Consider the following 16,370-nt stretch of genomic DNA (forward strand, 5'->3'; position numbering starts at 1 on the left):
CGGCGAATTTCCGACATTCGCGGTCCGCACGTTAGAAACGCCTTTTTCCGTCGTTCGCCGCGGCGGACTTACGTGTTTAATGTATACAAGAACTTTAACCTTTGGTGACACGTTTATCATGTGATACAGGACAGCCAATTGAGACATGACAGCACATGGACACTTGTACATTCCCCCTAACCTATAAATACACCCGATCCGGTGGCCATTTTACATTCTTTCTTCTGTTACGATAGGGACAGGTTCCTGTGTGGAGTAGGGAGAGATAAACCACTAGCTATTTGGTACACAAAAGTTCTTTTCAGGACTGGTATAGGTGTTAGGTGTTGATAGGTTTGCTGTGCTGCTGATTCTTGCAGCAGCCTGAGTGTCTTTTGTTAGTTTAGAGAAAGGGAAAGGACGGTGTATGCTACAGGGACAGCCAGATTAGTCTTTCATCATCATCATCATCATCATCATCATTAGCTGTTACTATCAAGGTCCACAAAAGAGCTGTTCCAGTAACCACTAATCGTTCTCTTTTTTTGCCAATTTGTATAGGGACAGGAAGGAAGCAGTGTTGTCAGGCAGTGAGGGTAATTTTAAAGACTTGCTGTTATTATTAGTTCCACAAAGGTTCTTTTCAGGACTGGTATCAGTGGTACAGTAATAGGCTTGTACATGTATAATATTCTTTCTTCCAAATATAGAAAGGATATTATACTTGACTGCTGCCCTTCTGCTGCAGTCTGCTAAACATTCACAACTCACTTGTTCCACAAAAGTTCTTATAAGGACTGGTAACTTGGTATAGGGTGCTACGGTACATAGGCTTGAGTGCGGTACAGTCTGCTGTTCTGTAAGGACCGCTATCGGTCCACAATAGATAGGGTTGACGTGCACCACTGCTGACCGCTGCCCTATACTGCAGCAGTCCTTCAGCGGTATAGGGACTGACGTACAGTCTGCTAATCACTAACACACAACCTGCTTGTTCCACAAAAGTTCTTATAAGGACTGGTAACTTGGTATAGGGTGCTACGGTACATAGGCTTGAGTGCGGTACAGTCTGCTGTTCTGTAAGGACCGCTATCGGTCCACAATAGATAGGGTTGACGTGCACCACTGCTGACCGCTGCCCTATACTGCAGCAGTCCTTCAGCGGTATAGGGACTGACGTACAGTCTGCTAAACACTAATACACAACCTGCTTGGTCCACAAAAGTTCTTATAAGGACTGGTAACTTGGTATAGGGTGCTACGGTACATAGGCTTGAGTGCGGTACAGTCTGCTGTTCTGTAAGGACCGCTATCGGTCCACAATAGATAGGGTTGACGTGCACCACTGCTGACCGCTGCCCTATACTGCAGCAGTCCTTCAGCGGTATAGGGACTGACGTACAGTCTGCTAATCACTAACACACAACCTGCTTGTTCCACAAAAGTTCTTATAAGGACTGGTAACTTGGTATAGGGTGCTACGGTACATAGGCTTGAGTGCGGTACAGTCTGCTGTTCTGTAAGGACCGCTATCGGTCCACAATAGATAGGGTTGACGTGCACCACTGCTGACCGCTGCCCTATACTGCAGCAGTCCTTCAGCGGTATAGGGACTGACGTACAGTCTGCTAAACACTAATACACAACCTGCTTGGTCCACAAAAGTTCTTATAAGGACTGGTAACTTGGTATAGGGTGCTACGGTACATAGGCTTGAGTGCGGTACAGTCTGCTGTTCTGTAAGGACCGCTATCGGTCCACAATAGATAGGGTTGACGTGCACCACTGCTGACCGCTCACCTATACTGCAGCAGTCCTTCAGCGGTATAGGGACTGACGTACAGTCTGCTAATCACTAACACACAACCTGCTTGTTCCACAAAAGTTCTTATAAGGACTGGTAACTTGGTATAGGGTGCTACGGTACATAGGCTTGAGTGCGGTACAGTCTGCTGTTCTGTAAGGACCGCTATCGGTCCACAATAGATAGGGTTGACGTGCACCACTGCTGACCGCTGCCCTATACTGCAGCAGTCCTTCAGCGGTATAGGGACTGACGTACAGTCTGCTAAACACTAATACACAACCTGCTTGGTCCACAAAAGTTCTTATAAGGACTGGTAACTTGGTATAGGGTGCTACGGTACATAGGCTTGAGTGCGGTACAGTCTGCTGTTCTGTAAGGACCGCTATCGGTCCACAATAGATAGGGTTGACGTGCACCACTGCTGACCGCTCACCTATACTGCAGCAGTCCTTCAGCGGTATAGGGACTGACGTACAGTCTGCTAATCACTAACACACAACCTGCTTGTTCCACAAAAGTTCTTATAAGGACTGGTAACTTGGTATAGGGTGCTACGGTACATAGGCTTGAGTGCGGTACAGTCTGCTGTTCTGTAAGGACCGCTATCGGTCCACAATAGATAGGGTTGACGTGCACCACTGCTGACCGCTGCCCTATACTGCAGCAGTCCTTCAGCGGTATAGGGACTGACGTACAGTCTGCTAAACACTAATACACAACCTGCTTGGTCCACAAAAGTTCTTATAAGGACTGGTAACTTGGTATAGGGTGCTACGGTACATAGGCTTGAGTGCGGTACAGTCTGCTGTTCTGTAAGGACCGCTATAGGTCCACAATAGATAGGGTTGACGTGCACCACTGCTGACCGCTCACCTATACTGCAGCAGTCCTTCAGCGGTATAGGGACTGACGTACAGTCTGCTAATCACTAACACACAACCTGCTTGTTCCACAAAAGTTCTTATAAGGACTGGTAACTTGGTATAGGGTGCTACGGTACATAGGCTTGAGTGCGGTACAGTCTGCTGTTCTGTAAGGACCGCTATCGGTCCACAATAGATAGGGTTGACGTGCACCACTGCTGACCGCTGCCCTATACTGCAGCAGTCCTTCAGCGGTATAGGGACTGACGTACAGTCTGCTAAACACTAATACACAACCTGCTTGGTCCACAAAAGTTCTTATAAGGACTGGTAACTTGGTATAGGGTGCTACGGTACATAGGCTTGAGTGCGGTACAGTCTGCTGTTCTGTAAGGACCGCTATCGGTCCACAATAGATAGGGTTGACGTGCACCACTGCTGACCGCTGCCCTATACTGCAGCAGTCCTTCAGCGGTATAGGGACTGACGTACAGTCTGCTAAACACTAATACACAACCTGCTTGGTCCACAAAAGTTCTTATAAGGACTGGTAACTTGGTATAGGGTGCTACGGTACATAGGCTTGAGTGCGGTACAGTCTGCTGTTCTGTAAGGACCGCTATAGGTCCACAATAGATAGGGTTGACGTGCACCACTGCTGACCGCTCACCTATACTGCAGCAGTCCTTCAGCGGTATAGGGACTGACGTACAGTCTGCTAATCACTAACACACAACCTGCTTGTTCCACAAAAGTTCTTATAAGGACTGGTAACTTGGTATAGGGTGCTACGGTACATAGGCTTGAGTGCGGTACAGTCTGCTGTTCTGTAAGGACCGCTATAGGTCCACAATAGATAGGGTTGACGTGCACCACTGCTGACCGCTCACCTATACTGCAGCAGTCCTTCAGCGGTATAGGGACTGACGTACAGTCTGCTAATCACTAACACACAACCTGCTTGTTCCACAAAAGTTCTTATAAGGACTGGTAACTTGGTATAGGGTGCTACGGTACATAGGCTTGAGTGCGGTACAGTCTGCTGTTCTGTAAGGACCGCTATCGGTCCACAATAGATAGGGTTGACGTGCACCACTGCTGACCGCTGCCCTATACTGCAGCAGTCCTTCAGCGGTATAGGGACTGACGTACAGTCTGCTAAACACTAATACACAACCTGCTTGGTCCACAAAAGTTCTTATAAGGACTGGTAACTTGGTATAGGGTGCTACGGTACATAGGCTTGAGTGCGGTACAGTCTGCTGTTCTGTAAGGACCGCTATCGGTCCACAATAGATAGGGTTGACGTGCACCACTGCTGACCGCTGCCCTATACTGCAGCAGTCCTTCATCGGTATAGGGACTAAGAGTTTTGTCACAGGGTCATTTAAAAAATGACAGGCAGAGGAAGAGGCAGGCCCTTCCGCAGGGGTGGTAGGGATAGGGCAGGAGCAACAGGCTTGAGCCAAAGTGGGAAGTTGCAGAAGGTGCGTTCAATTACTTTAAAGGATGCACCAGACTTGGTTGAGTGGCTCGCTCAGCCTTACTCTTCTGCACCCTCCTCATCCTCTCGATCTGCACCCTCTTCTTCACTCTCTGCTATGTGCACCCCCAAAGACACTACCACCAACAACACGACCACCACCACCACCACCACATACCTTCCGCTTGAGTCACTGGAATTATTTTCCGATCCATATCAAGAGGACATTTCTGATGCGCAGCCACTCTTGGTATTGGATCAGGAAGAGGAGGTAGCAACAAGCGCTACTCAGCAGTCTGACGCCAGTACCCAGATCAGCCCAAGGAGGAGGTTGGTCCCCGGTGTTGCTGCCTACTCCGAGATCTCTACTTATAGCGGTGGGGAAGGTGACGTTGATGATGACGTGTCTAGTGATGTCACGTGGGTGCCCACAAGAGAGGAAGAGGAGGGGAGTTCAGAGGGAGATATGGACCAGCAGATAGGGAGGAGAAGCAGCAATGACTTACATTGCACAGCAGGGACAAAGCAGACTGCAAATGTATCAGGAGCGAGTCATCGACCATGTACGGTCACATCTGGCGCTCCCAGGACACCGGCACATGGCTCCGCAGTGTGGGCTTTTTTTAACGTGTCCGCTGCTGACAATAGCGTTGCCATCTGCAATCTTTGCAGTCAACGCGTTAGTCGCGGTAAGCCCAATACTCACCTAGGGACGACCGCCTTAAGAAGGCACATGAGCAGCCATCACCGAGCCCAGTGGGAGCAACGGAACACACAAAGCCACACTGCAGGCTCTCACCGTCCAGCCTCGTCTTCTACTTCTCCTTCTCCTCTCTCCTCACAATTGTCCTCCACTCCACCTTCCATCACGCCAAGCTCACATTTTTCTGCAAAAAGGCAGGCTTCCGTGGGCCTAATGTTTGAGCGTAAAAAAATGATGACGCCGGATAACCCTCTTGCCCAACGGTTGGCGGCTGGCTTGTCAGAACTCATAGCCCGCCAACTACTGCCATATAAACTGGTGGACTCGGAGGCCTTTCGCAAATTTGTGGCCATTGGAACACCACAATGGAAGGTCCCAGGAAGGAAGTATTTCTCAGAGAAGGGCATCCCAGAGCTATATGGCCATGTTCAGCGGCAAGTGAATGTATCTCTGGCACACAGTGTCGGTGCCAAGATACATCTGACCACAGACACGTGGTCTAGCAAACACGGGCAGGGAAGGTATATCAGTTTTACTGCCCACTGGGTGAACCTTCTGACGGCCGTCAAGCATGTAACCCGTGGCACCCGTGTAGATTTGGTTTTACCGCCACGGATTGCATGCAGGCCTGACTCTTCTTCTCCTCCTCCTACTCCATCCTCCTCCCTCTCCTCCTCAGCTGCCTCCTCCTTTTCCGCTGCTAGCGTCTCTTCCACTGCACCGCCCAAGCTCCCCAGAACCTATTCCACATGCCAGGTGAGACGTTGCCATGCCGTGCTGCGTCTGTTGTGCCTGGAAGCAAAGAGCCACACTGGCCCGGCACTCCTTTCAGCTTTGCGTTCACAGGCAGATGAGTGGCTAACACCGCTCAATTTGACAGTTGGTAAAGTGGTGTGTGACAACGGTGCCAATCTGCTTAGCGCATTGAAACAGGGCAAAATCACGCACGTGCCGTGCATGGCACACGTCTTAAACTTGGTCGTGCAGCGATTCCTTGTCAAATACCCTGGGGTCCAGGACATCTTGCGGCAGGCAAGGAAAATCTCGGCCCATTTCAGAAGATCTTACACGGCCATGGCTCGCCTTGCTGACATTCAGCGGCGACACCATCTGCCGGTCAGACGTCTTATTTGCGATTGCCCGACGCGATGGAACTCAACCTTCTATATGCTTGATAGGCTGCTCCAGCAGAAACGTGCAGTTAACGTCTACCTGTATGAACTCTGCGAAAGAAACGGTTCTAGGGAGCTGGGTTTTTTTTCACCGCGCCAGTGGCTGCTCATGCGCGACACATGCAGACTTCTGCGGCCATTTGAGGAGATCACCAAACTGGTCAGTCGCAGCCATGGCGCCATCAGTGACATGGTACCTTATGCCTTCTTTCTGGAGCGTGCATTGCGTCGTGTCATTGATCAGGCTGTGGAGGAGCAGGAGCGGGAAGATGAGGAAGTCGCAATGCTGGATGAATTCCCAGGGGGGGCTACTCTATCTGAGACAAGTCAACAACAGGAGTCTGATGAGGAGTCAGAGGAGGATGGTGCCGGGGCGGATGAGCAGGAGCAAGAAGAGCATGCTTTAAACCTTTCTGGGATCCCTGTTGTGCGAGGATGGGGAGAGGAGAATGAAGAGGACGACATTATCCTGGATGATGAGCAGGAGCCAGGCCACCACACCGCTTCCACTTTAGTGCAAATGGGGGCCTTCATGCTCCAGTGTTTTAATAGGGACCCCCGTATAAAAAGCATGAGGGTCAAGGACCAGTACTGGGTGGCAACGTACTTAGACCCCCCGGTACAAACACAAAATGGCGGAAATGTTACCGCCGTCGCAGAGGGCTGTCAGAATGCAGCACTTCCAGGCCTTGCTTCGAGAAATGCTGCATTCTGCTTTTGCGTGCGCTGGCAGAGGAGCAATTCCCACTCCCAGAGAAGGATTTGCGGGTACCAATCCAACAGCGCCTGCAAGAAGAGGCCGGTTTGAAGATGTGTTGGTGACTTCGGATATGAGGTCATTCTTTCAGCCGACCCATCGACAGGTGTCATCCGGATCCAGCATCAGGGAACGCCTAGACCGTCAGGTGTCCGACTACATTGGGTTAACGGCCGATGTGGACGCTCTGAGGAGTGATGAACCCCTAGACTACTGGGTGGGCAGGCTTGACCTCTGGCCAGAGCTTGCCCAATTTGCAATCGAACTGTTGGCTTGCCCCTCATCCAGTGTCCTGTCCGAAAGGACGTTCAGCGCAGCAGGGGGGATTGTGACCGATAAGCGTACTCGCCTAGCTCACCACAGTGTTAACTACCTCACATTTCTAAAAATGAATGAGGCATGGATCTCGGAGGAATTCAACACATGTGACCAGTAGACCATGTATATGTCTATAAACTATTTTTTTAATCAAGCACACAGACCTTCTTAATTCATTTGGCTCACTTCCTTGACCCAAAAAAGCACACCGTACTATATGCCCCTACCCTCCTCTTTGAAGAGGTTGAGCGGTGTCATATTTCTACTGGGGCTGCTTATGATATCCCTGTGCTGTGCTGACTTCCTCCTGGGGGTTCTTATTATGAAGGGATCACACTATCCCTGTGCTGTGCTGACTTCCTCCTGGGGGTTCTTATTATGAGGGGATCACACCATCCCTGTGCTGTGCTGACTTCCTCCTGGGGCTGCTTACGGTGCTGCTGTCAGTGCTGTATGTCACGGTGCTGCTGTCAGCGCTGTATGTCACGGTGCTGCTGTCAGCGCTGTATGTCACGGTGCTGCTGTCAGCGCTGTATGTCACGGTGCTGCTGTCAGCGCTGTATGTCACGGTGCTGCTGTCAGCGCTGTATGTCACGGTGCTGCTGTCAGCGCTGTATGTCACGGTGCTGCTGTCAGCGCTGTATGTCACGGTGCTGCTGTCAGCGCTGTATGTCACGGTGCTGCTGTCAGCGCTGTATGTCACGGTGCTGCTGTCAGCGCTGTATGTCACGGTGCTGCTGTCAGTGCTCTGTATTACGGTGCTGCTGTCAGATGCCTCTATCACGGTGCATGTGTCATTCCGGTATGTCACGCTGCTGGTGATCATCTCCTGCACCCTCTTCTTTGCCTACCCTGGTCCCTGACCTTCCCTCTCCTCCATTGCCTTCATTAGCTCCATAGTCCTGAATTGTTAGAACAATTTCCCAAATAAAATAAAAATGCTTGTAGTTATCGATCCCAAATTCACCTCATACATGTATTATGTCATTGTCCAGATGGTGGGACTACGTTTTACCCCCTAATAATTACCACGTGGCCGCAAATTCGACATGAAGGTTTGCAAAGTTCGCCTCCCATTGAAGTCAATGGGGCCCGCGGCGAACGTTCGGTTTCGCGAACGTTTGGGTCCGTTCGCATTTCGCGTTCGCGAAACGTCCCGTCGGAAGTTCGTCCATCACTAATAAACAGTCACAAGAAGAATAATGACAAGAAAACAAGTCATAGCTTATGAAAGTCCATATCATGTAGTTAAAAAAACAGCAACTGTAGAAGGCAGCCCTGTTTGAAGACTAAGACGCAGCACAGCAATCTTCTAGGAACACTGGAAATGGAAACAGAGGAGCCACTCTAAGTGCAGTATTAAAAGAGTGCTTTAATAAAAGCATAACATTTGGTACTCACAAAGCAATAGGCGATGGGAGGCCAATCAGGACCTTTTCCTGCCCATATAACTCCGGTCCAATCACTGCCCACGTTAGGCCTGAGGAAGGAGCAGTGTATGTTTCAGCTTGCTCTACTGAATACCACCACCCTCCAGTTCACAGAATGAATCCACTCCATGGGTACTTGGCAGTTTCTTGTTTACACGCCTATTGCTAGTGTACTTTTGTGAGTACCAAATTTTAAGTTTTTATTAAAGCACTCTTTTAATACTGCACTTAGAGTGGCGCCTCTGTTTCCATTTCCAGAAACTCCACCAATGTTGTTTAATGGGGTGACGACCACTAGTGGCTGTACCTTTCTAAGGACACTAAAAAACACCAGTAAAGGGAACTCTGCACTTCTTTATTGAATTTTTGTGCATGCTCATTGAAGGACTTTTTAGACCCGTGCTTGGCTGCAAAATAGCCGCACTCTAGCTACATCTACAGCGGTGCCTCAGTGGCGGCTGGTGCTCAAAATTTTTTTTTTGTGGGGGGGGGGGGGAAACATTTTGAAAATTAAATTAAAGCCCTGCCACTGTGCCCATCAAACGCTGCCACTGTGCCCTCAAAAACTGCCACTGTGCCCTCAAAAACTGCCACTGTGCCATCAAATGCTGCCAGTGTGCCCATCAAATGCTGCCACTGTGCCCATCAAATGCTGCCACTGTGCCCATCAAATGCTACTACTGTGCCCATCAAATGCTGCCAGTGTGCCCATCAAATGCTGCCACTGTGCCCATCAAATGCTACCACTGTGCCATCAAATGCTTCTACTCTGCCATCAATTGCGGACACTCTGCCATCAATTGCTGCCAGTGTGCCCATTAAATGCTGCTACTATGCCCTCAAATGCTCCACTGTGCCATCAATTGCAGCCACTGTGCTCATCAAACACTGCCAGTGTGCCCATCAAATGCTGCCACTGTGCCCATCAAACGTTGCCAGTGTACCCATCAAGTGCTGCCAGTGTGCCCATTAAATGCTGCCAGTGTGCCCTTGAATGCCCCCAGTGAGACCCCCACCCGCTCGCCATCTGCCCGGCACTTACCCTGTCTTGGTGGGGCAGCGGGTGATGGCGACAAGCGGGGTCCTCCAATGCGTCTCCTGCCGTCCTCTCCACCTGATAGGCATCCAATAGCAGCGCCTGTCATTTCAGCCAATCAGGTGACAGGTAACAGACCCGAGCACCTGATTGGCGGAGAGACGGTTTAGTGTTAGGAAAGCGAATATTCATTCGCTTTTCTAACACAGCTGAGTGACCTGCAAGCATTTTTGAAGCCTATTAGAGCCTATGGCTCTAATCAAGTGCTTCAAAAACACCACCCGCCGCTGTAATTCAGGCGCCCTGCGCCCGAAAAGGGGCCGAGAAATAGGGGGTGGCAGCGGTGGTCATAGATGGATTCATGCAATGCATGGATCTATCTATTGGTGATAGAGGGGGCGGCTGGAGAGAGGGGGCGGCGCCCGTGCGCCCTTAATGCACGGGCCGCCACTGTGCCTTTCTTATACAGGAACATCGTTTTGTAATAGTAACAATCCACTAAGGCTCGGTTCACACAGTACGCGGCACGACTTGCAGCGCCGCGACCTGCCGCGACCTCAGCGGCGACTTGCAAAACGACTTCTGTATAGAAGTCAATGCAAGTCGCCCGAAGTCGCCGCAAAAGTAGTACAGGAACCTTTTTTCTAAGTCGGAGCGACTCGAGTCGCTCCTATTAGAACGGTTCCGTAGTACAGAACGGGGCGCTACTTGTCAGGCGGCGAAGTCGCCTGGACAAGTCGCCCCTGTGTGAACCGAGCCTAAGTGCCTTCAGATCTTTGGTGCAATTTGTTTATTCCTCTGGGCAAATGGATTGCTACTGCATTAAAGCGGTTGTATTCCCCTCTTGGTGATTTGTACCTACAGGTCTGTAGGTAAAATGAATGTCTCCTAAACCTGTAGCATTGAAGAGATATTCACCCTGCATGCAGCCACTGACGTCAGCGGCACCTGCACTTTGAAGGTCCAGCATGTGGTGCTGGAACTTCAGAGCTTCTTGCCAGAACCGAGGGCTCCCGGAGATGCGCGGGGGTGACATCATTGCGGCTCCGGCCACTCACAGAGCCGGAGCCCACAAACCCAGAATAAACACCGGGGTAACATGTCCCACAGCAGCGACCGCGCTGAGTATTTCATAATGTGCTAGTTTGTGATGCATACTAGCACATTATGTCATTGCCTTGCAGGTTTTTTTTTTATTTCAGCCATTTACTACCGCTTTAAATTTTCATCATATAGCTACAATATACATTCCTCTCCTGAAGAAGATAGATAACTTTCTGCGTCCCCCCCGTTCAGACTTTTCAGACTAGCGGGAAACGAGCGTTCCTGCTTGTAATTTTTGAATGCGCGATTTTCTTGCAGAAAATGTGTGTCGCGCAAAGGGCAGCCCATTCACTTCAATGGGCTGCCTTATGCGCACTTATCACCTAAAGGAAGCTTCTGCTCCTTTTTGGGTGATAAGCCAACCAAGAATTTTAACCGCACGTTTTGGCATGATTGCTGGGCGACAGTTGCAGCAGAATCACATCGGGTTTAGGGTGCCAGTAAAAAAAAAAAATAATGGTACCCAAACGTCACTTGTGGGAGCCCTGCGTGGCTCCGAAACGTTTCCATATGTGCAGGGGCGGACTGACCATTCGCGCACTCGGGCACTGCCCGAGGGCCCCATGCCACCAAGGGGCCCCATCAGGGTTGCCAGCCTCAATAAAACCAGGGACAGTATGTAAAAATCTGTGTTTTTAAAAAAAAATCCCAAGATTATAGCTGCCCCGCCTCTCCAGTACCTTTTTAGTGTGTGTATATTGTGTGTCTGTGTGTGTGTATAATCTATTGCTTGGGGGCCCCATAATCTCCTATTGCCCGAGGGCCCCATAATCTTCTCCTATTGCCTGGGGGCCCCATGAGTTGTCAGTCCGCCCCTGCATATGTGTACCGTGTGATCATGTGAATGGACCCTTCTAATGAAACCACCTCACCCCTCCCCCGCCCCAGTGTGAAAGTGCCCTAAGACTCTGCACACCTTTTTGGTTTGATGCACCTCATATCTATTTAGCTGATTTAAATTGAAAGTTCATTTGGGCTTTAGAATACAACAAAAAGTATTTTCAGAGTGTTGAGAAATAATATGAGTATCAGTGTAAGTGCGATTACAGCTATTCAGATAAACATTTGGTATACCTCGGGTATCAGTGCCAAAGCCATAGGGCAAGGGGGGCACAATGTGATCATAAAACTATAATTATTTATTTGAATCATATATTATTGTTTTTTAATGTTTGTTTAAAAAAAATATATATATATATATATTTAAAATGTACAAGCGGTTTTATCCATTTTATTGTTTTAAATATTACAGTATCTCTAATATATCCGCCTTAAATAATGATATTTTTATACTATCAATAAATTCTTCTGAAGATCTGAAGCCTGTTGATTTTTCTTATGGTGTTTGCTAACGCGTTTCCCCGAAAATAAGCCCGGGTCTTATATTAATTTTGGGAACAAAAGACACAGTAGGGCTTATTTTTGGGGTAGGTCTTACCATGTAATGCTCTGTCTTCTCTCCCCCTCTCCCTCCCTGCCTGACAGGAATCCCCGGTGTGAACTGAGTTGAAATGTTTGTAAAATCCTATAATCCACTCTATAATGCCCTTGTACACACGGGTCGGACATTCCGACAACAAAATCCGTTGGATTTTTTCCGACGGATTTTGTCCTAAACTGGTGTTGCATACACACGGTCGGACAAAGTTGTCTGAAAATCCAATCGTTCGGAACATGATGACGTTCGTTCGTTACGACGGGACTACGTTGAGGCTAGTAGCCAATAGCTTTGGTCTGGTAATTTGATCTGAGCATGCGTGGCCCTTTGTCCGAACGGAATTCTCTACAAACGATTGGAAAAAGTCAGATCGGTTTTTTTTTTGTCTGAAAATATAAGATCCTTCTCTCAAATTTTTTCCATCGGAATTTCTGATGGAAAAAGTCTGATAGAACCCACACACGATCGGATTTTCCGACAATATAATCCGATCGGGCCTTTTCCGTCTGAATTTCTGATGGAAAAAGTCTGATAGAACCCACACACGATCAGATTTTCTGACAATATAATCCGATCAGAACTTTTCCGTCTGAATTTCTGATGGAAAAAGTCCGATAGAGCCCACACACGATTGGATTTTCCGTCAATATAATCCGATCGGACCTTTTCCATCGGAATTTCCGACCGTGTATACAGGGCATTACAGTAGTATATAATGTACAATGTGTTTGTTTCTGTAATATAATTGGGCCAAATACCTTCGTTATAGCACCGCTCTGCTCTTCTGTGACCCGCCGGAGCTCTCTCTCCTCTGCAATTATATTACAGATGCACACACACATTGTACTATTATTATATACTACTGTAATAGAGTGGATTATAGGATTTTACAAACATTTTAAAGCGGAGGTCCACCCTAAAATGGACCTTCCGCTCATCGGAATCCCCCCCCCTCCGGCGCCACAATCGGCACCTTTCAGGGGGGAGGGGGGTGCAGTTACCTGGATAATCCAGGTAACTGCAGCCACTTCTGGGCTAGCTCTCTGCGGAAAGGGGCGTACGTTACGCCCCTTTCCGCAAGTGCCCCGCTGCCTGCTGGGAAACACACAGCTCTCAGAGGCAGCGGGGACCGTCCGGATTGCGCCGCACGGCTCGCGTATGCGCAGTAGGGAACCGGGAAATGAAGCCGAAGCTCCATTTCCTGATTCCCATACCCAAGATGGCGGCAGCAAGACCCGCCAGACGAGCGAGCGATCGGCTTCGGGTGCCGACATCGCGGGCGCGCTGGACAGGTAAGTGTCACTATTTAAAAGTAAAAAAAAAAAAACGCGGAGTCCCGGTGGACTCCCGCTTTAAACTAGGGCTTATTTTCGGGGTAGGGCTTATATTGCAGCTTTCCTGGAAAATAACGCTGGGTCTTATTTTCGTGGTAGGTCTTATTTTTTGGGGAAACACGGTATATTGCCTGCAGCAACATTAATGAAGAAGGCCATCTTCCCAAACACAGATCTGCCGGTTGTAAAATAAATGGTGGAGCGTTATCCAGGTCAGCACATGGCTGTGTTTTTAGTCCACGGTTATGTTGTCCAGTGTGCTGTACGGAAGGTAGTCACTTAAGCAGGCCGGTCAAATGTCGTGGGTGCTCCTCCTCGCCCCTCTGGATTGATAGGAGTAAGGGCCGTCAGCGCTGAACGCTCGTGGGCTTTCGCTGCCGAGAAGCTTACGTAAGCGAATTATCTCCTGTTTGTACCTGCAGAAATAGAGAAAATGGGTCATAATGAATTCATCTTTATAACGGGGTGAATATGGCGTGAATTTTTATTTCCCGCTCTGTCAGAGACAGACATATTCCAGTTCATGCGAATGTGAGCCCACCTTCCTAAGTGTTTATCCACATATTCTTGCAGCTCTGTCACCTGCTCTTCTGCCACCAAGGCCCGCGATAGAAGCTGACTCCTCTCCCTCTCCAGATCCTCCTAGAGGTAAAAAATAAGAATGTAAATCGCATACAGTATATAGTCAGGGCTGTACTAACGAGGTGGCTTTACTAAGTATTACCAATAGGTGGCAGCAATATCTCAGACAAACTTATTTAAAGGCCAAATCCACTTTTTAGACCGTGTTTCATGTCGCACCTTACATATTTACATAGCTCCCAACTGTCCCTGATTGTGAGGGACTGTCCCTGATTTGGAGCAATGTCCCTCTGTTCCCCTTTGTCCCTCATTTTGGTCTGATCTATATAGCTGGGTATAAAATTAACTTTTTATGTTTCAAAAAGTGTTTCCCAGCGCTAAACCTTTCATCCAAATTCTAAATTGCTGCATTTGTCAACTTTAAAAGCCAATATAAAGGAATATTAGTGGTTAAAAAAAAGCCCTTGTGGATTTAATGAACCTTTTTTTTTTGGGTTAATTCTCCTTTAAGGGGGTGTGACAGGGGGTGTGTCCTATGCCTGCATACGTTTACTAGTAGGTGTCCCTCATTCCCATCTCAAAATGTTGGGAGGTATGTATTTAGGATGTAACTTTGAAGCACAGTCACATGCAACATCCTTAAAACCCAAACCCCTTGCCTGAATTAGGGGATGCTTCTGCGTTCGTTCCGCATTATTAAAGTCCAGGATTGCTCATTGGAAATTACTACAAGTGCCATCCCCCATCAAGGACTATAACATCCACCAGTGTTCCATCCTCCTTAAAGCTGCACTTACTGCAGCCTCCTTTACAGTAGGTCCTTACCTCTATACAGATCTGAGCTTGGGGGAATACATAGAAAGAGCCTGTGTATTGCAACAGTGATACACCGATTGCAGAACAGGGATGGTGGGAACCCCTCATAATAGGCACAGCAGGTGTACAGACCCCGAAACTCTTTGCAGGGATGATGGGAACCTCTCATAATAGACCTTGGAACTCATCACAGGGATGGTGGGAACCCCTCATAATGGGCACAACAGGTGTGCAGACTTGGGTTTAAACCATCCCTGTGATGAGTTCCCATCATAATGGGCACAGCAGGTGTACAGACCTAATAACTCATCACAGGGATTGTGGAAAACCCTCATAATGAGCAAAACAGGTGTGCAGACTTGGGAACTCAGCGCAGGAATGATGGGAACCCCTCATAATGGGCACAGCAGGCATGTAGACCTGGAAACTTACCACAGGGATGGTGGGAACCCCTCATAATGGGCACAACAGGTGTGCAGACTTGGGAACTCATCTCAAGGATGGTGGGAACCATCGATATTTGGCACAGTAGATGTACAGACCCAGGAACTCGGCAGAAGGATGGTGGGAGCCCTCATAATAGGCACAGCAGCAGGTGTACAGACCAAGGAACTTGGCACAGAGATACTGGAAACCCCTCATAATGGGCACAGCAGGTGTACAGACCTGGAAACTCAGCACAGGGATGGTGGGAACCCCTCATATTGGGCACAACAGGTGTACAGACTTGGGAACTCATCACAGGGATGGTGGGAACTCCTCATAATGGGCACAGCAGATGTACAGACCCAGGAACTCAGCACAGGGATAGTAGGAACCCCTCATAATGGTCACTCTCCAGTATCTACCAAATACTGAAATACCCAGTCCTGGGTGGACGACCCTTTAATTGATCATATAGTTTGTATAGTACTGACCTGTGTATTGTGTGTGAATTCTCTCAGCTGTTTCCTGATCTCTGCCCAGTTCTCCTCACTCATCTGTCCTTGTAATCTGTACAGTAAAGAAGACACGTCTGTTAGTATTGCTGTGTACAATGATTTGTCTGTACTATCTGTACTATCCCAATAGCAGTGGTGGCCAAGGCTGCTGTATTGTTGGGATATGTGCCCATGATAATGATGTATGATGCTGGGCGTCATTTATCCTAGAAGACTGAGGACATCTTGTGGCGAAAGTTAATTACTTCAGGAGACAGCAAAGGCTAGGAGGTTAGTTTTGCAGCTAGACCTGCTCTATTTTTTCATTTAAAAAGGGACTTTTACAAAAATACAGTTTAGCCCAGCGTTTGACTTTAATACTTACTTTTGATTGGATGCTGTATTTTCATTGATGCGTCTCTGCAAGTGAGATATTATACAGTTACCAAGCTGAGTAATTACGAGAACATTTCTTAAAAAATAACTTGAACATGATTGTATGGAAATGGTTTTCAAGGGACGAGTCATATCTGTGTATAGAGGAACTTCTGCTGAGTCTGCTTTACAGGTTATTCACAACAACTAATTAATGTGCAAAAAATAGGGTTGCCACCTTTTCTTTAAGCCA

General features: G+C 48.3%; 1 protein-coding gene across 2 annotated transcripts in view; it reads right to left on the reverse strand.

Annotated features, from left to right (window-relative positions):
• Positions 1 to 8,997: 8,997 nt before the first annotated feature.
• The window catches only part of CCDC78 (coiled-coil domain containing 78), a 32,841-nt gene continuing 25,468 nt past the window's right edge, over positions 8,998 to 16,370 (reverse strand). The window contains exons 12-15 of one of the 2 annotated variants that reach the window (XM_077449565.1): positions 16,128 to 16,162; positions 15,740 to 15,815; positions 13,966 to 14,066; positions 8,998 to 13,840 (exon numbers count right to left, since the gene is read on the reverse strand). In XM_077449565.1, coding sequence (XP_077305691.1) covers positions 13,717 to 13,840; positions 13,966 to 14,066; positions 15,740 to 15,815; positions 16,128 to 16,162 — 336 coding nt within the window. In that variant the 3' untranslated portion in view covers positions 8,998 to 13,716. Of the gene's footprint in view, positions 13,841 to 13,965; positions 14,067 to 15,739; positions 15,816 to 16,127; positions 16,163 to 16,370 lie in introns of those variants that run through there. The other variant, XR_013261925.1, reaches the window with a different exon arrangement.

The sequence above is a fragment of the Lithobates pipiens genome, unplaced genomic scaffold (genome assembly GCF_037356315.1).
Source record: "Lithobates pipiens isolate NorthernLeopardFrog02 unplaced genomic scaffold, aLitPip1_a1.2 Scaffold_22, whole genome shotgun sequence".
NCBI classification, from domain to species: domain Eukaryota; kingdom Metazoa; phylum Chordata; class Amphibia; order Anura; family Ranidae; genus Lithobates; species Lithobates pipiens.